The sequence below is a fragment of the Rhipicephalus microplus genome, chromosome 8 (genome assembly GCF_043290135.1).
Source record: "Rhipicephalus microplus isolate Deutch F79 chromosome 8, USDA_Rmic, whole genome shotgun sequence".
Lineage (NCBI taxonomy): Eukaryota > Metazoa > Arthropoda > Arachnida > Ixodida > Ixodidae > Rhipicephalus > Rhipicephalus microplus.
In genome coordinates this window covers 20,439,995-20,465,978 of record NC_134707.1, presented here as the reverse complement: position 1 = coordinate 20,465,978, position 25,984 = coordinate 20,439,995, and the positions used below count along the sequence as shown (strand labels likewise).

The window sequence follows — 25,984 nt, the reverse complement described above, 5'->3', positions numbered from 1 at the left end:
TGTGCTACGCTTGCTCCTGTTGATGGTGCACCGTAAGAATATATATATATATATATATATATATATATATATATATATATATATATATATATATATAATTTATTTATGAAAATGCAAGAAAGAAAAATAATCCAGAAAAAGACTGGAGCGCGGAATCAAAGTTCGGATCTCTGAAACGCGGGTGCGAAATTTTAACCACCGAGCCACCGAAGAGCACGACCTTGAACCTTCAAATGGCAAGCTATTTATATCTGCCACTTACCGCTGGTGTTGGGCATCTCGAGGGGTGTGGACTAACGTGTTTTCAGCATTACCAGCAAGATGGCGGTATGAGTGCATGTCGCCACGTCATCACAATGTGGCGGCGCACGCTCTCATCTCCTACGCATACTTTACCCCACTGAGAGGAGAAGGTGGACGCTCACTCGTGGGATATTATCTCACGTTGAGGAGGATCGTACGCCTTGGCTGGCTTTAGACTTTCACCGGAACGATTTTGTCGCAGTGACTGGGCGCACAAATGTCAGTGCAACCATTGCACAGTCTCCGTTTACGAAAAGGGTGTGCTTTTCAGACACAGCGAAGTAACAGCTAAGATGCTTATTCGCGTTCTTCTGTACCTGTGAGTACGTTTTTATTTTGCTGTGGTGTTGCTATTAGTTGTGCAGCTTGTACGTAGAAAGATACAGTATCAGCTTTCTGCTTTTCATACCTGTTTTCGTTTTGTTGTCTCTCCAGCTCCTATTGTCGGACAACGATGTGTCACTGGCCCGCTCCCTGGTGTCTTTCTACTTCACCTTCTTCAAAAAGTGCGTGCAGCGCTCCAAGGTAGCCGACGCCCGAACAATGAAGGTGCTGCTGACGGGCGTCAATCGGGCATTCCCCTATGCCCGAGCTAGTGACGCTGAGGGACTGCCGGACGATCAGACAGACCTCATGTTTCGTCTCGTCCACCTTACCGACTTCAACATTGCAGTACAGGCACTCACCCTGCTTTTCCAGGTTGGTGAACAATAACTTCTGTTGAATTTAAACAGCACATAGTATATGCACAAGTACAGTTAAGCCTTCTTATACAAGATGCTGTACAGTCGAGCCCGACTATATCGAACCCGTTTATATCAAATTATCCCGTAAATCGGACCATTCCCAAACAAGGTAAACTTACATTGAAAATATATAGCAAAAGTTACTGTTTTATCGAATGAAAATAGCAACGACAACTGATATATCGAACTCCATGTGCTTCAAAAGTGCCCCAGCAAGTTGGCTTTCCCTCGCGGTGGCGGGGAAAACTGCCGGCGCCACTCTAGAAAAAGTTGGTTAGACCCGGTTGTGCACGGGCGAACACCCCCCTGCAAGAAATAATCCTGGCCCGCTTGCAGTGCTCACAGCCAATCAGAGGCCGTCATGCTTTCTCTGAGGTGCGGAGGCGGTAGAAGTGAGCGCCAATTTTTCTTTCTTTATGCTTGAGTGCCTGCAGCTGCCTGTTTTCCTCGAGTCTTCATTCAATGTAGTCTGTGCTGGTGGTGTTGCCTGTTGCTCTGTGAACTGTGTTGATCGCTGTCGTCATGGCTTGCTCAAAGGGGCAGAATTTGCCATTCGCCACGAAACTCGAAATCATAAATCGGGTCGAGCGCGGTGAAAAGAAGTCCGACGTCGCCGCCACGTACAAAATTCCTAGGAGCACCTTGAGTACTATCCTGAAGAACAAGGCAGACATCAGGGCCAAGTCATACAAAAGGCCAGGTGCCCATGGCGCCGGACGTGTGCGCACTGCTGTGTACGAAGATGTTGAAGCAGCCGTTTACAAGTGGTTTGTGGACGTTCGGTCGCGAAACATCCCGGTGTCGGGCCCTATGATCAAGCAGAAAGCCAAGGACCTTGCTTTCCTGCTTGGCAGGAACGATTTCCAAGGCGCTTCAGGCTGGCTCCAACGGTTCAAAGAACGGCATGACATCGTTGGCAAAGCTGTTACAGGTGAAAGCAGAGCGGCGGATCTGGACAGCATAGACAAATGGCTCGAGGAAAATTGGCGAGATATCACAGCAAGATATCAAGCCCAAGATATCTTCAATGCGGATGAAACCGCTCTATTTTGGCAAATGTTGCCAAACAAGACACTTGCGTGTCGTGGTGACAAGACCTGCGGCGGCAAGGCAAACAAAGCTCATGTGTCCGTGCTGTTGGCAGCTAATATAGACAGATTGAATAAGCTTCGACCTCTGATTATCGGGAAAAGCATGGCACCGCGGTGTTTTCGAAATGCGCTGTCGCTTCCAGTTACCTAATGAACAAACTTAAAAGCATGGATGACCGGGCAGCTTTTCGCAGGTGGCTATCGTCGTGGAATGATGATTTCGTAGGCGAAAATCGCAAGGTGTTCCTGCTCGTGGACAATTGTTCATGTTGCTGAAGGTCGTACCACTGCAGTACGACCTTCAGCAACATCGATCTGCGTTTTTTGCCCCCGAACACTACGTCTGTACTGCAACCACTGGATCAAGGCGTTAGTATACGCGCAATGAAAGCCGGCTATCGGAAGCGCCTCGTGGAGAGGCTGCTGTAGAACCTTCATGTCGGCAGGGAGCTTAAGATCGACTTGCTTGGAGCTATTTCAATGTTGAGTAGATCGTGGGCAGATGTCACGAAGGAGACCATCCAGAACTGCTTTAGGCATGCACCCCAAATTCCGACCACAGCGCTGAAGTCACCGCAGGTGTTTCCGCCGAAGTTCAAAACGAGCTGGCAGAGTTCGCGGGTGCTGTCGAGGGATCGATATTCGACGAGTTCGTCAGTGCGGACGATTATGTCACCATCACTGGTCAGCTGTAAAATCAGGACTACATTGCAGATGTCGTGCTCACCACGAGCCAAAGCGACAGCAATAAGGAAATTGATGGCGCATTGTCTACATCCTCCGAAGTGATTAGTGCACTTGCGTTGGTCCAGCGCTATTGTGTGAATGTGGAAGGTTGTGGCCTTAGCTGCTCCGACTCGTTGGAGAACGTGGAGTCGTGCGTGCTGTGGCAGGCAGCGAAGTCGTTGACCCAGAAGAAAATCCGGGACTATTTTGTACCAGAGTAGGGGTCGCAAGTAAGCCCCCATATTGATAAACTACTTTTCTTATAATTTATTATGTGCCTTTGTGTGAAATCCTGTACCGGGCCTATGTCGAATTATGCCATATATCGAACTAATAAACGTTTTTTGGCGAGTTCGATATACCCGGGTTCGACTGTATAAGATTGTGGCTACATTGAAGCGGTTCAAAAAATAAGGCGTTGAACTGTATAGTGAACGCAACTGCAACTTCAGTAGTCAAAATATTCATTGCTTTTTTTCCACGTAATGGATCCTCTCTTAACTTTGATACTCTGCCGTCTCGGGAATGATTGCACTCAGAGCTTTCTCCACCTCACGGAATCTGACTGACGTCGTGGCAGCAGGAGCAGGAACTGCATTGTGCCACTTTGATGTAGCACTTTCTTTTTTTTTTTATTTATTGCGATAGCCATGATACGGGCGCTTGAGGTGTATTTTGCTACGTGCTTCTTGTACTGGCGTCTCCATTGGTTTGGCTGCGTTTTTCTGTATAAACTCCAAATCGATAATATTTCCCAGTGCGTGTTATGATCTGTGTGCGTGTGGAACCTCTGTGTGCGTGTGGAACCTACAACAGTGGCTGGCAATCGATGCTCAGGCACAGAGGGAACACCCCAGCCATTTTTCGTTCAACAAAAAGTGCATGGAAATAGAAGTTGGAGGGCTGCACAGCTCTAGCATTAAATGCCACTTTGACTACCCAGGCATAGTGTGTAGTAGGTGAACGTGCCATACGTAACCCATATACAGAAGACTTTCAGTAAACGGAAATCTGTGAAATGAAACTGCTGCTTGAATGTAAGGAGTGGTTCTCGCAAGGTTGGTTTTGCTCTTGCATTCTGCACCTCTGTTCATCTCTCGGTAAATGGAACTCCTGTTGAAGGAAACATGTTTTACGGGTCCCTTCAGCTTTTGTTTTTAATGAGAGGCTACTGTGTATACTAGAGACAATCTGTAGATGGCTCTTAGCTTTGTGCATGTTGTGTTCTCATAGCGAAGATTGCATTGAAGCCGTAGGCAGCTCCACAATGATTTCCCGCTGCAATGGCTCGATTTTCTATTAAGTTAGCTGCCAGTCCTACTTTGTCTAACATTCCGAATCGTTACTATCTCGTTCTTTACTACACCATAGCGGTGAAACTGTGACTTTTTTTGCATTGCGGAATATTTTGCCCATCCCTCAAAAGATTTTTGCATAATTTTCTGAGAGTGTATTGTACTATAATATCCCGAGCAAGTGCCTCCCCCCCCCCCCCCCCTGCCTTGGTGAAGCATAAATCGAAAGATTTGGAAGAGGAACTGTTGCTTGGCCATGGCTCGAAATTCATTATGATTGAAGGATAGACGCTTAGAATGAATAATGCGCGCCAGTGCTTTTAGTAAGATGCTTTATTGAATATGTATGCATTCACTGTCTTAATTCGCCCTGGTTGGGCAAATAAAGACTGTCAATAAAACAGTGAAAATCTTGGGAGGGGAAAAGAGGCTGCATATTTGGCATCTCCCAAAGAAGGCCTGGGCTTGTGCTTGCTCAAGATTTTACGGTATATTAGCTATATACAAAATTTGGAGCCCTAGGCTATACACAAATTTTGATGTGCAAATTGACTCTGCCACACTGCCTCAGGTTAATGGAAAAAATGTGGCTTCACGTCAATACTTCGGGCTTTTTTATATTTTATTTTTATTTCTGTGTGTTTTCTTGTTTGGCGTGTGCATATGTAGAAGGAAATTGTAAGTGAGGAAATATTGTACATGAGGAGTTTTAAGAACAGCGTAACCTTTTTTCGGTTCTCTTTCTTGTGGCCAGATCCTGGATGCCAAGAGTTCGCTGTCGGATCGGTTCTATGGTGCCCTCTACCGTAAGGCACTGGACCCCGCGCTAGAGCACTCCAGCCACCAGACCATGTTTCTCAACCTTCTCTACAAGTCTCTCAAGAGGGACACGGAGAACAATAGAGTCAAAGCGTTCCTGAAACGACTACTTCAGGTAACCACCGCTTCATCACCTTAATTATGGAATTCTAATGAAGGATATTGATAAATACTTAAATTTGGAGGTTCTACTTACAAATAATTTAATATGATATTGACAGACACCATAGCAAGGCAGTTTGGATTAATTTTGATGCTCCATTTTTAATTTGTATGTAGATATAAGCACAGGTGCTTTTGTATTTCCCTTTCTATAGACTTTATGCAAAATTGCTGTCGTCTGGCGGCCATCGTGTGCATACCGCCTTGTTAGAGGCTCGAACATGGCACGGTATGTACAGTCCGCCTGTGTTTACATATACGTATTGACGTGAGGCATGTATTGGCTGATAACCCCAATGCTGACGTATTGCTGTGTCCCTTGTTGCACACAGAAAGGAACTTGGAATGCTGAAGGAAAAAAAAAAATAAGCCTTTAACGATGCTCCTTGTTATTTTTTCAATATGATCACGTTTTCAGGATGTGCTCCTGCTACTGGTTCCGAAACACTTGTTTGCGTTCTCTTTTCTGAGCAAGTAAGACGTGCAATAGCATTTGTACTTGTGTTTCCTCAAATTGCTGCACGCAGAAGCAAGACCATTTTTGCAGTGTTTTGCATCGATGCAGTCATAAACGGAGACGTCATCTGCACTGATGAAGTCTCTTTCTGTACTCCCGCCTGACGTGACGCTTGGAAATGCTAATACGTAGTGAAATTGATTGAGGCATCGTATGTTGTTGTCAGCTAAGATTAGGCACACGAAGTCGTGGTCCAACACCAAAGCCCATGTGGAAACTGTGCACGGCGGTGCCTTGCTTTGACATCGTTCCTTCACCATTAATCATTTTTATTGCTACGAGGGGTGCAATGGTAAGTTCGGCTTCCGATGGAAGATTCAGCCACAACGAAGGCAAAACTAGTACAAGCCGAAAGTGACAACACTATCCACAAACAATAAACAAAAGGACCATGTACCGACCATTCATATCTTGGCGGTGGCAATGACACTAGCGGCTTTGCAGCAGCAAGTGAAAAACATGAAAAAGCGTAGCCTTGGAGATGTGTATTTTATAATTGAAAAAGCTAAAAATATGTCACTAGGTTGCTGATCTCAAAGGCTATGCATTTCGGGCCCATGTGCCATCATGCGTGAGCAAACAAGAACGGGAATATGCACATTGCGATGAGGCCGCTGAGTCGCTTCTCATTCATGTGGTTTTAGTGCCCTCGGCGATCGGCCTTTTTGGAAACACTGTGTCCACGTATTACAACCTACAACAAATCGCACATCACGTGCCGGTGCACCTGCAAAAGCCTTGCGAGCCATGAATTACATTGCCTTTTCATTACCTGCATTCGTGGAGAGATCGATACTTGTTAGAATGCATCCAAAAAATGTTCAATCTTTGTCAGAGTAAGTGCACTTTCTGGGCTCTGGCCCGGTGCATCGTTCAATATGTTGAATGTTACACTTTGTGAGAGTTGAATCTACATGTGCAACAGTCCCATACTTTTGCATGGGAAATTCAAGGGGATTTATCAACTGTTAGATATAGCAAATAATTAGATATATGTATATACGAGTTTGGTATATCCGAGATCAACTGAACATTAAAGAGCCGTACGTGGGCAAAATTATGTGGCATTTGCATTCCTGTGGCACCCTTATAGCCTGGGTTGCTTGATGTATTCGACATTATAAACCAACCAAGCATGTGTATGTGTCAGTATTGAAACAGCTGTGCCTATGCCACAATGTTCCTGTACGAATAACAATGATATGGCGTGACTCTGCTGTAGGTTCAGTGTGCATTTGTTACTCAGGAAGAAAAAAAAATTTAATTGTGATGCCACAATTTTGTAATGGAGGCAATTTTGTAATGGAGGAGGAAGTAAGCACAATATTTGTTTTTTTTACTGTCTGTGGCATCAACCTGATTAACTCATCAAACTAGTACTCTATGGCAAGCATCGTTTTCATGTTTTGACTGCAGGCGTGTCTGTACCGTTCTCCGCATCTGGCTTGCGGCATCCTGTTCCTCGTGTCTGAAGTTGTCAAGCTACGGCCGATGCTCCTTGATGCACGGACGTTTGACGACAGCCCCAAAGATGAAGCCCCAGAACGTGCGGTGCAAATGGATGACAGCGACAGTGACGGCGAGCATTATGACGATGCTCCGGATGACAGCGTGAGTAGCATCAAGTTACAGTTTCTTAAATACATGTTCAGTCACGTCATTAATTAATTATCACTCATATTTGAGAGAATACCCTGCTTTAGATTAGTATTTCTTTACATTTGAACTCATTTTTATGAAGTGTTTGCAGCTTGTTTCCTTTTATGTCCTGATTCCAAATATGCAATTATTATTCTGCTACAACGTGAAGTTCTACGGTATGTAGTAAAATAAGAATGGATGTTTTGTGAATTCTTCCACTGTTCAAATTTGCGTGCACGTAAAACCGAAAAAGGAACACTCGCTCATGTGTAGTTTCAATTTTTAAAAATATTGTACAAGTTAGTTGCATCATCTGAAAAATGCTGATTTTCCTTGATAATGTGATCTTCAAAAAGTCAAACTATTCGATTTGAAGTTATTTATGAAAGTTGCTATTCATTTCAAATTTGCTATGAACCTAAAATTTATTTTTACATCCCTAGTCAATTGTTCTTTTTGTGTTCAGGATGAAGAGGAACCGTCAGGTGTAGTAAAACCGGTACAGCCTGGGTCAAGTAGTAATTGGACAGGAACAACCGGCGAGAAGCAAAGCGCAGCTTCCTGGGTTCACACTAAGTTGACCACTGTAGATGAGTCTGGAGCTCCAACTGTGGAGCGGCGGCGGAGGACTGGGTAAGTAGTGGCGTTTAAGACTGGTGTACTGCAAAGCACTTCAGGATTTGATGCAATTTGTAGGAACAGTGTTTTTTTTTTAGGGTGCAGGTTCTACAATCATCTCAAATGTTTTGTGGAAAGAACGATTATATAGTCTGAAGCAATAGGAGATTTGCGCTCGTCTGTTGTAAGTGTTCCTTCTAGTGATAATGTTTTTGTGCATTTTACCTTCCCTTTATGCAGTTAGTCTACTTGTTTTCAAGTAGACCTTTTGAATGGCAAGATTGAAGACAGGAGTATAAAGGCTGATGGCACAGTCTCAGCAGTCCATTTTTTGGGGGTCATGCTCATTTACAATGGCCTTTGGGGAGACTATGGTGGCACCCTGGAACCCTCCGTTAAAAAGGGTGCATATACGCACATGTGGATTATTTTTGGAACAGTCCTAGCAAGCAGAGGGTTCTTGAAATTGTCTAATGACAATCATAAAACCAGGCTTCTGCACTGGTCACTTGCAGAACTTTCATTGCCAGTTCAATTAAGAGCTTTCTTGTGGTCTTACTTCCCATCTTGAGGACTTTGTTACTCAAGAACACAGCACAGCAAAGCAGAAGTGCCTGTTCTTATCTTGGAATGTAAACTTCAGTGCCTGACCATTCGTTGCTACAATGTCCAACTTAATTTTCTCGAAACCTGAAGGCATGATTGCCAGTCGCATTCAAAATTATCACGAATTTTTTTCATTGTAGCATTCATTGTTGCATGGTCTTCTACTCCATGCACCATGTACTTTTTAATGATTATTTCATAACCATTTGAAAGCAGTTGGCAACAAGTACAAACGAAAAACATTACTTGCTATTCTCTGCTGTTCTCTAGAATACCTTTTTTTTTCATGAATTTACTGAAGCTGAATTATTGCAGTTGTACGTGAGACGTTGTCACACAAGGCCATGTGACATCATAGAGTACCAGTTAAAATATTGAAGGATAATATCAAAACCTTAAGCATGCCTCTCACTGTTGTTTTCAACCTGTCCTTCATGACAGGTGTGTACACAGAGCAGCTTAAAATAGGGAGGGTGACAGCAGTCCACAAAGGCGAATGCTCTGACAACATTGCAAAGTACCACCCTATAACAATTCTATCATGTGAGAACTGTTTTTTGGAGAAGCGTGTTGCCAAAAGAATCATGAACTTTATTAAAAATACAATATCCTAACTCCGCATCAACATGGCTTTAAGAAAGAACACAGTACGGCTGCTGCGGTAAGCTTTGTGGCAGAAACGGTAAACCATGCATTAAACGATAACCAATTCGTCCTCGGCATCTTCCTTGCTATTAAAAAAGCTTTTGATTCGGTGGACCACAATATATTTCTTAACAAACTTGAACGCTATGGATTTTGAGGAATATCTTCAAAGTTTTTCCGTAGTTGTTTGTCCGAACGGACTCGATATGTACAAATACTTGGTAACAAATCAAACAGGAAGATCATTGAAACTAGCGTGCTGCACGGTTCAGTAATGGGACCGATTTTGTTCTCTCTCTTCATAAATGATTATCCTCTCTCCTTAAGCCGTATGCAAGCAGCTCTGTATGCAGATGACACTGCTTTACTCATAGCTTGTCACTCCCTTCAGAAAGCTGATTCACTAGCCAATGAAGAGCTGCAAATGACTTCTCAGTGGTTTAAACAAAACAACCTTTTACCAAATACAGAAAAAAAAACCAAGTACATAATTTTTGCCCCTAACAAAAAGTGATACCTCAAACACAAGGTCTGTTCATCGGTGAAACTCCCATTGATAGAGTAAATGCATGTACTTACCTTGGTGTGACATTGGGCCATTCATTTCACTGAACACTGCACATAGACAATTTGTGAAGAAAACTAAGCTTTGCATGCTTTACAATATTTAAGACTAGAAAATACTTTAGAGCACGCATACTCCGTATTCTATACTTCAACGTTTTCTATTGTCACCTAACTTGTTGCATCGAATCATGGAGCTACACATATGCCTCATATTGCTTGGTCATAACCATTTTACAAAAAAGAGCTGTACAAACAATTGCGTCGGCACCCAAGAATGCACCATCTGCTGAAGTTTTCACAAACCTCAACATAATGCCTTTTATTACGTTTAGGCAATTGAAAAGCGCAATACAGTAATCCCTTTTTAACTCGAAGCTGTGAAATCCTTGGAAAATTTTGAGATAAGTGGTATTTTGAGTTGAGAAAAATGCTGAAAATGTTTGCCCCGGTCACTGCAGAAGAAAAATTGTCAGGAAAAGCCCCTCTGCACGTGAGAGCTACAGTAGTAAAGGCACAAGAATTTGCAGGGAAAAAGAATTTATTAACGAGGACCAAAAAACTGTGTGATGCTCGCCTGTTTCGCGTTCGCGTTCGGTCAGAGAAAGGCATTTTCCAGTTGCTCAATACACCGCATGAGCCGTTGGTCGCCACCGCTGCATTCGACCTTGTTGCGGAGCAAGCTCAGCATGTTACGCGTTTCTATTGGCGTAGGCACTTCTCGGGGCTCTTCCTCTTCTGCGTGGTCATCTGCGTTGTTCACGGCCATTTCAACGATGTCCGCGTCCGACAGCTACCGGTAACGGGGACGTCCGCCTCATAGAGCGCGTACTCCTCAAAGGCAATCTCGGCGTCTTCAGTATCGCTCACGCTGCCGGTTGCCTTGTGCACTGCACAGCGCATTACAGCCGCTGAATTCAGCACCAATGTCTTATTGATCGATGCCGGAGCGCGAGAAAGCCCTGCATGAGCGAAGCAGTTGGCAATCGTCAGCGGGTGTAGTTGGCACCAGGCTTCGGCCACCAGATTGACTGTACCCAGGAGATCGATCTCGTACTTCTTCTCATTGTCATATGATAGCAGAATATGGTGCAGCAGGCTTTTCCTGTAATATTTCTGGGTTATCTGAATGACTCCATGATCCATAGGCTGTAGAATGGACGTCATTCGTATTTGCCGGCAGGAGCTCCAGCGTAACAGCCGCCAAGTTGTCGATTTTTCTGTGACAGGGGTAGTTATCGACAACAAACAACACTTTCCGACCATCCTTAGCCACCTTCCGCTCAAGTGCACAGACATACTCTTCGAAAAGCGCTGCCGTCATTCAGGCCGTCTTATTTGCGCGGTAGGTCACATCTCTCGGCAGCCGTGCATTGCGAAAACACCGGGTATTCAGCGACTTGCCAATGATGAGAAGGGGCAGCTTTTCATTGCCGGTAGCATTGGCACTAAAAAGCATGGTAATTTTGTCTTTGTGTTGCTTGGCGCCTGAGCACGCTTTGCCTTTTGGTGTGTAAGTGCGGTTAGGCAGCATCTTATAAAAGAGAGCAGCTTCGTCGAGGTTAAAAATGTACTTGTCTGCGTACTCTTTTCGCAGCGCGGCGGTGCGTAGGTTGCTCCATTCATCTGCAGCCTGTTCGTCGACAATGCCACTTTTGCCGTGAATAGGCTTCAATGATGCGTTTTCTGTTTTTAAATCTCTCGAACCAGCCATTGCTGCAGCTGAAGTCCGTGTAAGCCATCTGCAGTGGCAAAGTATCTGCTTTTTCTATTATCACGTGGGTTGTCACCGGAAGATTGGCTGCTTGAACGTTGTGGAGCCACAACAGAAGTGCTGCTTTGATGTCCGGGAACTTGGAAGCTTGAACACGCTTTCGCTTGCTCGAAAAACTTTGCTCGAAGCCTTCCAAAACCGTTTGCTTGTTCTTAAGCACTATCAAGAGGGTTGACAAAGAGATGCTGAAATCTTCGGCGATGCACGTCTTGCTTCGACATGCTTTTTCCACTTTCTTGATTGAAGTGACTTTTCTCTCCAACGTTAGTGATTTTCACTGCTTTGGGCGAGACATCCTCGTTGATATTCGAAAGCGTCCATTGCACAGACCATGCACTGAAGATTCGTCGCGTGCAGATCGCAGGGAACACAGACAGCCACCTCGCACATGCGAGTGCTAGCTTACGTACTGACGGTGCTGACAGCACGCCATGCGCGCTACACACCGGGCAGCAGTCGCGTGCAGGTGCACTCACATGATCACTCCCATAATTGCTTGACAAGGCAGATAGCAAACGGCTACAACTGCACGAATTTCAAATTCACCCTTCACGACCACGTTCAGCATGTATAGTAAGAGCTAAACGCTTGCACAGCGCGTTTAGCTCTTACTAAACGCGCTGTGCAAGCGCGTTTCCTGTTGGGAGTGGACTTTGCCTTCTCCCCTCCCGGTCAAGGTTTCGAGATAAGAGGGGGCAAATACATAGCACCTATGGTGGGTTAATGCATGGCGAAAAAAAAGTTTCGACTTAACCGAGATTTTGAGATATGCGAGTTTGACTTAACGAGGGTTTACTGTATTCGTACACAAAATAATGAATAAGAACGTACCCTTTCACACATCAATTTTATTAAAACCTAGAGCTCGCACTCAGCAGACCATACAATAAAACCTTAATCTGCAAGTCTGCAAATAGTCCACAATGTCTACGACTGTCCAACAATACCCTTTGTTGCTGCTAAAATTTGGAACAGCATCTTTACCCTAATAAAATGTCTGCCAGATATGGTGCAGTCGCTCAGGAAACTCTCTATATCGGACAGTTACCAGTTGCCACATTAATATTCTGGAAATGTATGTACATGTCACAATATTTGGGTCATTACCCTACGTGACCGTATTTGATTTTGTGATCTGTGATGAAATTCTTTGTGTAAAGATTTTACTCGCTAATTTATCATGCCATGTCTCTAACAAATCCTTAAAACTAGCCATATCAACTGGGGATCTAGATGTTTTCACACAAATGTTTTGCTAGTAATTTCATCGGAAAGTAAAGGATTCTTCTTCTAGTGTACTCTCATAATGGCCAAAGCTTCAAAGGCTGTTCTTGAAGGTCCCATGCTGCAGCAGTAGGAGTCGAACATGTGCGCTAGAGTTCATGTCTACCTCATTTCATGAAGACTCTGGTTTCTCTTGAATAACTTCCCCATTTATTTTTTATTTTTTGCAGGTATGACCCACTGGCTCGCAACCCACTTTATTGTGGTGCTGAGTTCTGCCCTGCATGGGAGCTGCGTCACCTCAGCCGTCACTACCACCCATCCGTAGCACTGTTCGCCGAGCGCATCCTGCGAGGGCAGCCCGTCGCTTATCCCGGCGACCCGCTGCAAGATTTCACCCTGTCACGCTTTCTCGACAGGTGAGTGGCAGTGTGCACTCTGAATGTCTCCGAGGCTCTGGGCATTCACTTTTATGATATAATCTGCTATATGTATTGTTAAACCAAGGCCTTTATCATTACTGCTGTCGGGATTGTAACCAGGTGCAGTGGCTTTCATTATGATAATTTAGTCATGAGCTCCTTGGGAGACCTTGAGCTATGACAGTGGTACTGTGTCATCAAGTCTGTGTCATAACATTATCTTAACACAGTAAGTCGGACCTTTATTATGTAATTAATCTAATTTTCATATTTAAAACTGTGGAGATAGGTTTGCACAAGGCTTACCTACTAAGCGTAACCGTGCAAGGATGCGACATCCTCCACTGCCGCGGCGTGCGAAGACTCTGTGGCTGGGTTCGTCGATTTCTCCGGCACGGCGCAGAAACCACGCACGAGGCAGGATAACAACAACGGGTTTATTAACCCAAGATGCAGCACAGTGCGACACTCACGGGCTTGCAGGCCGTATAAGGAACTCCGCAAGACCGAGCAAGTACGCTTGCCTAGGGCGCGACGACTGCCACACAAGGGCCGAAGTCGAACGCACGAACGAGAAGCCGCCTGCTTAGCAGCGCGTCAACCCTCGTGAAGGCCTGAGAGCATCTGCCCCGACGAGCGAACCGTCGGGCGCAACACAGCTCGTAGGAGAGGAGGATGTCACGCTCGCCCAAAGGGAAATGGCGCTGCGTTGTGACGTAGGCCCGCGCAGCGTAGCGTGCCCGGACATGCCAGCAGGGTACGGAGCCGAGGCTTGACTCGCCCAGACCAAGAGGCGCCCTGGCAGCCATCTTGGCGAATGCCGGTGATTATACGCGGTCGGCACGCGCGGGGCAGCTGGGGAACGAGGTGCCAGGTAGGAGGGCACTCTCGATTCCCACAAAACAGAGCATAATCTTTCTGATTAGCACAACAGCAAAGGGGAACGACATAAAATGACCTATTAACATGTTGCCGTAGCTGTCAACGGTCTGAATCCCTCACTTCATCTAGTTCATTGCTGCCTTTTACTCCTTCTCTTTGAAAACCATTGTCTTGCTTCCAAAGCCAGTCATTATATTTTCTGCAAACTAGATTACAAGCCCAACACTGCTTTTTAGTAATTTTTTACACTATTGAATCGACAAGGATCAGTTTGTAGCATGCAGGCACGAGGAAATCCCTACCGATTTCACAAGACTCAAAGCTTCTAGTTGCCAAAAAGTTTGTGTCAATCCGGGGCTCAAACCTGAAACCGGTGCTTTTTCTGGGTGGCCAGTCTACCAGTTGAGCTAACCACCACGCTAGCTGATTGGCAGAGCGAGGATGAATAGGTAAGTCAACAGCTCGAAGCACAAACTTTAAGAATATTGCAAATGAGGTTTGCGGAATTCTTCACCAGTCGTGAAATAAAAATAGTGGAATGAGTTCTCGACAACATTTTTTGATGTTGGTTACCCTTTTTACTTCATTATCGGGCAAAAAATAAAATTTAAAGAGAACTTTCCTGTGTATGGGTCAGCAAAAACAGCAGTTCACTCGGACTCATTGAAAAAATGCATGTGTGTTCCCCATAGGGTTCACTCAGGCTAAGACTCGCCAAAATTTTTCTTAACTGGACCCACTTGGAAGAATTGCTAATAAACATTTTCTCAGCTGGACTCAAGTGGACTCAAATTCTCCAAAGTATTAACTAACCTGGACTCACTGTGACGCAAGCTCGTGGCTTGATCAGAGTCAGAGTTGGTGGACTTCCGAGTGAGTTTGCCGTTCTATGGTCCTGGGTTTGGTGTGTTGAAAAGTTCTCTTTTTAGCCGAGGCCGCTACTGCTTGCAATTCTGCTTTGATTTGTTAACGCGAAGTCTCTCTCGTTTCGTGCAACTGGCATTTTCAATCTCTCTCGTTCCATATGGCAGGTTTGTATATCGAAATCCCAAGGCACCTGGCGCCCATCAGCCCGTCATGGAGGACCAGGCTGCTAGTGTCTTCGGCAGGCGGAGACAGTACACGCCGAAGGGAGTTCGTAAGATGGATGTGCTCAGCCAACAGTACCAGCAGCAGGTCGAGGCCAACATTCCACCGGAGGAGACATTCTTGTATAGGTGAGTGACTGGCATCCTTGCCTTGACAAGGTGTTTCTTGGATAGGTTGGGGAAGGTGCTCCGCAAAATGGCATCTGCAAGAGCTATATCCGGAAAACACGTGACGTCTGTTTGGGTTGATTGCTTGTCAGTCTGTATCTCAGTTGCTTTTATACTGTCACCACAAATAGTCAGAAGGCACTGTTAGGAAATGTTTTGAAAACAATAACCACAGTTTTGGTGCAAGTTTTAAGTAACTAATATGATTACACATTGAAATCTCACATTACAAAAAGGCTGACGGCTCACTCGTTTTGCAAGAGTGGTCACTGCAGCGTGCGAAGGGACTGTCCTGCCATCTATGGCATCAGTGCACACTTTTCGGTGAAAAAAACCTTTCTTTTCAAGTGGTAAGCATTTCAGCGCAGGTGACCACACCCTGTAGATCAATGTAACGGGGCATAGATGTGGATCTTAAGTTTGGCGAAAGAAGAGTGGGGTGATGACGTCTAAAGTGCACTCTTTGCACAATTTCAAGGGAGGTGGCCAACAGGCCTCTGCCATAGTGAAGCACTTCAGAGCTTTTCGAACCACCATTGGTATGTGGTGCATAAAAAATGGCTCGCCGTTAGTACACTCTAGCTGTTGTATAACGAACCCAGATATAATTAAATATTGATTATAATTGAGTAAATTAAGAATAGTCTTGCAGTAGATATAGTGTTAAGTATACACCTTTACAACAAATTTTCGGTCATAAAGAAGTTATTTTTATGTAAGATGTAACTTCGTTATAATGAGGTCTGAGTGTATGATGGAGCATGTATGCGTTGTAGTCGCGGCGTCTATCGCATCAGGCTATGCAGCGGGGTTTCGTAGGTTCGAATTTATGGCGAAACACATCTGAAAAATCTTCTGCTACTCTTTTTCTCTCTGGGTTAATACAGACACGCACACGCGCAGCAGTGCCAATGGCAGACGTGAAAATACACTGACGGGACATCTATTTGCTATCACATTAAAAAGAAAACCCTGAAATGGTCCTCCCAACAAATTGACAACGTTGTGTGAGGGCCAAATATGTGGTCTTGTGAAGTAAACAAACAGTTTCGGCACGTTGCTTTTTCGGCCACCAGGTACTTCAAGCAGGAGCGGGAGCGGCGAAAGGCTGAAAAAGGCAAGGATGAAGACAAGAAGAAGAAGGATGCAAACGACGACGAACTCTCATCCGACGCTGAGAGCGTGGCCAGCGATGACGTCGACCGGGTCCTGGACATGTTTGAACCCGGCGTTGATGGGGAGCTGGACTTTGCCTCGGCCTTCTCCAAAGGCAAGGTCAGTTGGGATGTGGCCTCGTGTAGAAGCTTAGTGTGTGCAAAAAGACCTACTTTCCCATATTTTTCTGTGCTGAACCTATTAATCACAATACTGTCATCAGTCTAGACAAGATGGACTGTCGGGCAAAACTGGGGGCTTGAAATTATGGGAAGTTGTCAAAAAAGGAATGATGCTTTTGAAAATATTTCGACAAAGAAACTTGTCCTTGCCAGAGCAGGAACAGGTCTGTCAACAGTTTTTAGAGCTAGAGGTCAGAGCAGCAAATGTCAGAGAAACGGCAGCTGCTTCTCCGGCAAAACGAGTCCCGTTGTTGAAGCAGCACTTCTTGTGTAAAATTTTATTTGTGTTATATGTAAATAGTCGTATTATATAATGGCTCTTGTTCTTAGACAAGTTTGTTTTTAAATAAGGACCTGCGGGTCCTAGGATCGAATTCGAGCCACGACAGGCACATTCCAGTGAATGTTTAATGCTGAAAGTATCCTTGGCGTACATGCACTAGAGGTGCTTTCATATGAAGGGTTAATAGGGGAACATTGCTCTTCTCATTTTGCCTCATGAAATACAACTTTGTCAAACAAGATTTCTGAACTCATCAAAAAAAAAAAAAAGCTGCATGCTAATGTCTGGTAAGCACAGTAAAAATGCGTTAGATCAGGCATTCTTTGTTATGCTTATGAGCTTTGTTGTTTCTCACAACAGTGTAAAAGCTACAGAAATGTCATTATATAGTTTTGGAGAGCCTGCTGGCTTGAATTTCCTCGGGGAAATAAAAGAAACTGGTAACCCTAGATAACCAGGTTCTACGCAGACCAACTTGTAAAGTAAATATGGAGGGTGTTTCAAAGAGGAAAGATTCTGTTTTCTCTCGGGTAAGGAATCGCGCTCTGTATCTTCCATTCAGAAGCGCAAAAAGGGCAAGGCGGAGTCTGATGACTCTGGTGACGAGGACTCGGATGACGAAGATGAGGACGACCTCGAGGGGCTTGAAGATGACGAGGAATACCGGCAGGCCCTCAAGGGGCTGCCCGTTGGCAAAGGCGGCTCGGAGATTCAAGAGGAAGACATTGAATTTTCAGATGAGGGTAAGCTGATTGATTGTTAGCGATGTTATAATGAGGTTTGAGCGTATTTTTATTTGCTTTGCTATAACTGATATTTCATTACATGCATGTTTGTTATACAGTTAAACCTCTTTATAAGAGGCATGCTCCGGCTAGCAATTCTTGTCTTTTTTATGAGATGTCTCTTATAAGCAGGGTACCCCGCATGCATTTTCTTATCAACCCGTATTTTACTGTAGGAACACTACCCATTTGTCTCTTTACCCATTTGTCTCTATACCCATTTGTCTTTTATATCAGTGTCTCTTATAAAGGGGTTCACCTGTATTGAAGTTTGAGTGTAATCGACAAAAATAAGGATTCATAATGACTAACATTAAATCACTTAAAATGCTTTTGAAGCACTGCACCTACGCGGAACCTTCAAGCTGCTCCACCCCCATTCATCTTCACTATGACCGTATTAGCCGCACGAAATTCATTATTTCCAAGTGACGTCTGGAAATGCACATAAAAGTGTACAATGTAGAATCGGGTCAACAAGATTCTGCTGTACGTTGGAGCCTCGACCACATGCATGCAGCAAGAACGGACATTCTGTTGTAACTAGAACTTGCCTCAGTTATAGAACAGACGTTCTGTACGGAATCATGCCTCATATCGTGGAAGCGTATGTCACGACATCAGTCAAAGATGTGTCATGGGGCACTTTTTTTTTGTGCAGATGACGAGTTCAGCGTCGGAAAAAAAAGGCCATCCAGAGAGATACCTGGCAAGGGCAAGGTCAAGAGTAAAGGGTCAGTAGACATACTTTGCCAGATTTTTTGTTGGTTGGTGTGCTTGGGTTTGTAACAGTGCTTTGCCAGACCACAATGTTCAGCTACCTACAAGCAAGAAAAATCACTTTTTTTCTTGTGACTTTTGTGAGAAAAATCACTGCACCTTGAAGAACGGTGGTTGAAATTTCCGGAGCTCTCTACTACGGCGTCTCTCATATTTATATTGTGGTTTTGGCACGTTAAACCCCACATAACCATCCAAGAAAAATCGCTGCCAAAGCATTCTGTACAAATGGTTTACCGGTGAAAGTTGAAACGTGCTGCCCTGTTGTTTAGCAGTGGGTTCAGCCTGACGATGCACTGAAGCCTTTCACAATTATTAGTTACATATTAGCGGTTAGACACTTGCTTGGCTTGGTTTTATCGCAGTGTTTTTGAAATGCCGCACACATTGTGCCTCACAATGATCATGGTCATGGAGGAGTGTAATGAGCGGTTAAGTGTGTTTGCAAAAGGATAAACAAAAAAAGCCCGATTGTCAAAAAAGTTACGTATGCCCCTATTGAGAATAAATTCATCTATGACTCTCTGGTGACAACATACCCCCATTCACTGTTTACATAAGAGTCTGTTGTAACAGTACTTAGATTTTACCTACTCCTTTTACAACAGACCGAAATCCTCTTCACAATGGAGGTCTGTTGCTATGAGGTTATACCAATCGTTTTATATTCACCACAGCCCAATGACGCCTGGGTTCTTTCTCGAAATTCATGTTTCCTTTTGCATTTCAGTTTCGACTTGTCCAAGCTTGTTGCTTCTGCAGAAGAGGTAAGCCGCATGCATCTCAAGCCTGATGCCGTATTTACTTGCATAATCGGCGCACTCGCATAATAGGCACACCCCTAGTTTGGTCGCGGAAAATTCGATTTTTTAAAATTTAGCTCATAAGAGGCGCACAGCAACTTGGCCGTGATCGCAACGATTCTACCCCCCCCCCCCCCCCAGCGGTACAGTTGGAACGCGGTCCCCGTACCCTGAAGAAAAAAAAGAAAGCAAATGGACGAGCAAATAAAAAAAAGTTCGAAGTGCTACAACCCAGCCAGCGTGTTTGTCAAAATAAACTTGAAAAAAAAAAAGAAAGCGTCCATGAGCGCGAAAAAAAACCCGTTGTTCCATCAATTACTGATACCCCCAAATCGCCGCGCTCCTTGGAGGTCACGTGTGCAACGCCGGGGGCTCGATCGCCATCACCACCATCAGAGAAAAAGAAAAGCCATTTTGTAAGCGTGTATTCAACTTTGGTTGCACCATGGGGAAATAAGCAAGCTACACGACTGGATTTAAACTGAAGGCAGTGCAGTACGCACTGGAGCACGGCAACCGGGCTGCAAGCAGGCATTTCGATGTTGGAGAAATCAGTATTCGAAACTGGAGGGATCAAGAAGAAAAAGTTAAGGCGACGAAGAAGACACGACGGGCTCTCCCCGGTGCCAAGACAGCTAGGTATACGAACGTCGAAGAGCAACTGGTCCAACATATACGGTAGCTATTACAAGATGGCTGTGCTGTGTCATTGGATATTGTGCAGACTGTGGCGCACAGAATAGCCAGAGTGCAGCGCATCGAAGCAAAAGAGCTCAAAGTCAGCTCCAGATGGACAACTCGTTTCATGCGGCGACATGGCCTCGCACTGCGAAGGTGGACCATCTTGTTCCAGCGCTTGCCCGCAGCATACGAGGACAAAGTGGTGGACTTCCACCGTTTCATTATAAAGCTGTGACAGCAGGAAGACTCCATTTCGTCCCAGATTGGCAACGCTAATCAGACCCCCCTTTGCTTTGATATGCCGCGAAACACGACAGTGGAGGAAAAAGGTGCCTGGAGTGTCATCGCCAGAACGTCTGGTGCTGATAAACAACGATGCACCGTAATGTTGGTGGTGACAGCGGATAGGCGCAAGTTATTGCCTTACGTCATTTTTAAATGTAAGACACTCCCAAAGGCAAATTTCTCTCGAGGCATCTACGTCAAAGCCCAGGAAAAAGGCTGGATGAGCGCGAAACTCATCGTGGATTGGGTGAAAACAGTCTGGGGTCTGTGGCCAGGTGGTCTGTTGTTCCCGTTTATGCTTGTCCTGGACAGTTTTTATGGGCACCTAGTAGACCGCGTACGAGATGAGCTAAAAGAGCTGCGCACAGATCTGGCAGTAATTCCGGGCGGCCTCACATCGATACTGCAGCTTTTAAACGCGTCTTTGAATAAGCTTATCAAGCACAATGTTCGAAGGCTGTACACCATCTGGATGGCTGGGGGAGGACATCAGCTGACTCCAGGTGATAAGATTAAGAGGCTGCCTGTGGAAATGCTGTACACGTGGATCGTCGAGCCGTGGCAGGCGATCTTTGACGAAATCGTTGGGAAAAGCTTCAAGAAGACTGGTATCTCGAATGCACTGGATACGAGTGAGGATGACATGTTGTGGGGTGCAGATGATTTGGACACCGAAAGCGAATGCTCGCTTGGGGAAGATGAATGTGTGCTCTCAGACTCAAACTCCGAATAAATAAAAAGAGGAACACTTACGACTTTTGTGTGAACAAGTTTTACGTGTGTGTGCAGTTGACGCCTCTCGGTTGTTTGTTAAAATGTACGTAGGTATGTTTCTTTTATGCTGAAATAATTGGTAAAGGATAGTCGCTATTTACTTGACAAATGTGTAGATCTGAAGCGTGAGAACTGAGTAGAAAAAGTTTTCGGAAGTTTTGCCCCGCTTAATGAGCGCACCCCTAACTTCGAGCCGGATTCTCCGAAAGAAAAGTGTGCCTATTATGTGAGTAAATACGGTATCTTGGCATTTTTATAAACTTTGACTTGAACCATAAGCTCCTATCGATTGAAACAAGGTATGTGTCGTGGCATTGTCGCAAATCTTGTAAGGCTTCTTTCAGACCAAGCAAGTCTGCGGTGCCTGGACTCCACTGTGGACTTGTGGATGTTGGCCAGCATGGCAATGAAATTACGCCATGCCATTTGTCTTCAGTTTTAAAGATATTCATAGTATATGTTTTGGCATAGTCTATCTAAACCAGCTGGCTTATGTAGAGTTAGGAGAATCGTCACTTTCTTTTAGAATTGCCTTGTTGATGACAGTGCTTTGTAAAAAAAAAATCTGTTGCCTCTTGAGTGTTTTTGCAGTGTTTTCCTGGTAAATTGTTAATCGGTCTACTAATTCACAATAAGTTCTTGCTTGTTAGTGGAATACTTTACGGGTACCTTATTTTATTTACACATGCTGTCCATCGCTTGAGCGAATATAACAGTAAGAACAAAGTACAGTGGCAAGGGTTCAATGGATATGCAATAACAATGGATATGCAGTGAATGGAATGGATATGTAATGGCAATGCAATGAATTACAATGGAAGTACAATGAATATGCAGCTATAAGCTTGCTAGTGCTAATTATTTTTGCTCGGCCATAATGGCAGCACGAAGTTATCTTCTGCTACTGTATTTAGAGTACAATGTTTCAAAATAGCACAGGTCACTTTGCGATAAACATGGTAAGCATATTTGCTTAACATAGTGTTGTATCGGTTCATACGCAGTATTTGCACACCAACATGGTTATATGTGAACCAGATTTTCATGTCACTAGGAAAGCAAACATCGTGAACAGTGATGTATAGTCACTGTAGAAAAAAAAACTAGGACAGGCGACCACACTGGCCACAGGTCACTTGTGTTAATCTTTTTGTGTGGCAGCCGTACACCCCTGGGTGCTTAAAATGTGACATTCTGTCACGTGCTACCGCAAGCAAGCTGTAGACTTTCGTGCCATTCCCTGTGTGCATTCTTTCATTATATCCAAGTGTAAGTAATCTTTTTTTTTGTACACCTTCAGTTTTCACATCTGTTGGAAGAAAATGCTGGAGGAGTGGACACAACAACATCACAGGCTGTGTCCAACAAGGATAAAGCAAGTAAGTCTGCGAAGTATTTGGTTTTTTTGGTTATTGAGACTTAACGCACTATAGTACTGTATCATTGCTAAGATGAAACCTATGTCTCTCGGTGCAGCCAACAAAAAAAAAAGGGGGGGGGGGGGGCAGAATGAGTGGCTAACTGTGAAGGCATCACCTGCACAATTTAGCATACTAGCAGTAGCAGCAGGGTGTCCACAAACCTGAAAAAGTCGGAGAGTTTTCAGGGAATTTTTTTTTTACTTTGGTAAGTCATGGAGATTGACCGATAGAAGATCTTTACAATTGATCAGAGCTTATAAAGCTACTCTCTTTCTGCAAGTTTTTATTTTACATACGTATCACGTTTAAAGCATTTTATGTCTCCATAGCACACATCATTTCTCATTGCCATAATTTTACTATATGTATATTTTTACGCACCTACAGCGACTGTTTTTTAGGCCCATTAACAGCCACGTCACATCTGTTTTATCCACACTGCACATCACACAGTTCATTATCATCGCTTCGGCCCTCTTCGGCCATATCTGGCCCTTGCGCCAATAAACTCCACCAATCATCAAAGAAAAGGGTAGTGCACGCTGTTGTTTAAGTTCACCCAACATTTTTCAATTCCTAAGCATGATGTTACCCATGCCCATAATTTTGGGCTTGTTTGTCTTTGCTGTCACCTGAACTTGGCTTGAACACGTTCTGGTTCGGCAGACCTGTTTCGTGAAGAGACTCGCTGAGATGGTGCGAGCTTATTTACTGCCAGTGCTACGATGCACATCCACAGTTCTGCATCCTGTCTGGGCAAGCACTTTACTTACCATTTGAGGCTCGTTTCCTGTACACAGATAGTCCATAAGGGTTCTTATTAGGCGGCTTGGTTGGTTCATTAATGAACATAGTGCATAGTAAAATGATTTGGTGCCGTTGGATCATATCGTACGTGACAGAAAAATCAAGGAATATGCAAATAAAATAAATAATAAAAAATTCTCAGTGTGAGTGAGGTCCTAACCAGGGTCATTTACATGGCAAGCACGTACCACAGAGCCATGTGTCAGGTTGGAAATACAGTCAAAATAAGTTCCTCTGCTTGGAAATAAAGCTGTGCGCTGGCATGTCGCGGCCATTCGTTCGGTGGCGGCGCGAACGTTGTGACCAAGATGTCCTGAGAAGGACCATGCCGCCACCACGCAATAATTGCAACGAGCCGCCGTCAGTCTTATCTTGACCTAAGCGGGGAATTGGGACATGAAAGGCATTACTTCACCTTCTTTTCTGCAGCTTTAATATTTCTCGGAGTGGCGTTCGCAGTGTCTCGACTGTACTTTTTTGTGTCCATGTCTGCTTGCGCTGTCTATGTAAGAGGGCTGTAAAACAGCTTCTGAAAATACCCAATGGAGCGCGTTATTCACTCTTGGTGTTTCTCGTTTTTTTGTTGTTGTTTTCTTGCGCTCTTCGTGAGGCTAAAACAGTGACTCACGGGACGTGATTAGGGCAGATACTCTCGAATGGTTCATACAGGAGAAATATAACTTCTGAATTGTCACCAACTTTGCTTTGCCATGCCTTCACCCCCCCCCCCCCCTCTCCTCCTCATCTCGCATCGTTATCGCGTCCGATGAACTCGTGATTTCGCTGCATCTTCGGAGTACCCGAATGTGCAAGCGGAATTAACAAGAGTGTAGCCGACAAGCTCGAAATCTTCATAGGCTCAATGCTTAGTCCTCACATTGCGCACGTGCTTCATGAAAACATGAGTGTCTAAGATATAGCCTGTAAGAGTTGTAGTTGAAGGGGTGTTGTCGAGTGTAGTGAAGAATTCACCAAAGGAAGAGGTGCCGGACTATTTCATTCTCCCAACGGAGGAATTCCTTACAGCGAAGACGACACAGCTCTCCAGAAAAAAAGGCCAGCATGCTTAGACGGTCTTTGTAAGTGTTTTCGTTGTGAGAAGAACTGTATGGAGACTCCGTACAGGCTTTCATTCATAAATCCTAAATCGATAACTTCTGTATGGGCATTGTGGGCTGTTGGCGCGAGAAAACTTTCGCGAGCGCTAGCAGAGAACACTGCTGAAGCATATAGACGAAACAAACTGCTCATCTCCATTGCACAAAGAGCGCATGCGATAACATCACTCCGCGTGCGATGCCTGTTGTTGATTGCTTCTCAACTAGAAGGGAAGCCCTGTTCATCTTTTGCTGGACGAAGGAGTATGAAGAGACGCTGAGGTAGGAGGCTGCATGACTCGATCCGCATCTACGAACTTTGAATATAAGGGCGTGGTCGCAAGCGCTGTTACAGCCGGCATCAGCGAACGGCTCATGCACCTTTCTACGCGCTTTGATATCGCTGCACGAACACTGCTGGTTCCGGGAGTGGCCGTATTCTCATACACCAGCATTTTACAGTTTCGTGAGAGCAGACAAAAGACGTTAGCTGCAGCCTTAGTTTGTTATGGGGCTGCGTGCTTCCATCACAGGGTGTAAAATGTGAAGTCGTCGAAGGATTTTCTGACCATGAAGCTAATGAAGTCACGTTAAACTTGCCATGTTCTCCTCAAATACCTCAAATCAAAAAATTTTTTTAACTTTTTAAAGTGGCTGACATTTCCGTATTGAACACTTTAGCTTCATCGTTTGAGAAATTTGAACGTTTTTGCAAGTTTCGGGATGTAGGTGCGCTGCTTCTTAAGTTTGTTCACATTGTGTGGAAATGCCTATAAAAGTATGTGCTTCAAAATTATAATAAATGAAACCCAAGACACATTGCGGTAGGGTAGTACAGCTGTTGTCATTCTATTGGAAGTACTGCTTGGGACTGAACCTTTTTCCGGATTAGTCATCTCTCTGGGATGCCTTGTTGTTCCCACATGACAGATATTTGCTGCCAGTTGTGAAATTGTTATGTTTTCTTATCTCTTTTTTTTATCAGGCGCCAAGCAGCTCAGATGGGAGAGAGACCGAGATGCCTGGGTCCGCGGCGAAGACTGGAGAAGTCGGAAGCGTAAGCTGGGTGCTGGTTCTAAGCCAAGACGTGGAAAGATGGCGGGAAAGCGACAGAAGCAGCGATAGTGTTGCTTCTTGCCTTTCGCATAATAAAATGACACGATTAACTCGAGGTGGTTAAAAATGGGAAGTAGATACGAAGCGCAAGCCATAAGAAAGTAAAAGCCGAATTCTCCTGTCTCTCTTTTTCCAATAGCAGCCATTTGCATGTACATTGAGCACTATCTGACAGGAAAAGGTTGCTAGGTTACACTCGCTGGGCGTAACCTCCTTGGTTTTAGAAAGGTTTAGCAACCGTTGGGCCGCAGTGCCACGAATACAGTGAACTAGTATATACCATGAACTCGAGGTGGTTAAAGGTGGGAAGTAGACACAAAGTGCAAGCCGTAAGAAATTGTGCGTGTGCCACCTCTCGTTTAGTCCTTGCAATGTGCGCTGGATGGCGGTGCTTCTATATGCGGAATATATGCGAGAGGGTGGTACTTGGAGTGTTGACTAGATGGACGAATGAACACACAGACAGATGCATGGACGGATGCACAGATGGCTGCACGGACGTATGGCTGCACGGACGGACGCAG

At 44.7% G+C, this 25,984-nt stretch overlaps 1 protein-coding gene across 1 annotated transcript in view; it reads left to right on the top strand.

Annotated features, from left to right (window-relative positions):
• The window catches only part of Noc1 (Nucleolar complex protein 1), a 47,431-nt gene extending 21,921 nt beyond the window's left edge, over nt 1-25,510 (top strand). Inside the window, exons 7-18 of the mRNA XM_037416378.2 lie at nt 739-1,002; nt 4,916-5,095; nt 7,076-7,270; nt 7,767-7,933; nt 12,962-13,150; nt 15,067-15,252; nt 16,368-16,566; nt 17,474-17,654; nt 18,358-18,430; nt 19,207-19,243; nt 22,320-22,398; nt 25,330-25,510. Coding sequence (XP_037272275.2) covers nt 739-1,002; nt 4,916-5,095; nt 7,076-7,270; nt 7,767-7,933; nt 12,962-13,150; nt 15,067-15,252; nt 16,368-16,566; nt 17,474-17,654; nt 18,358-18,430; nt 19,207-19,243; nt 22,320-22,398; nt 25,330-25,469 — 1,890 coding nt within the window. The 3' untranslated portion in view covers nt 25,470-25,510. The remainder of the gene's footprint in view (nt 1-738; nt 1,003-4,915; nt 5,096-7,075; nt 7,271-7,766; nt 7,934-12,961; nt 13,151-15,066; nt 15,253-16,367; nt 16,567-17,473; nt 17,655-18,357; nt 18,431-19,206; nt 19,244-22,319; nt 22,399-25,329) is intronic.
• The last annotated feature ends 474 nt before the right edge of the window (nt 25,511-25,984 follow it).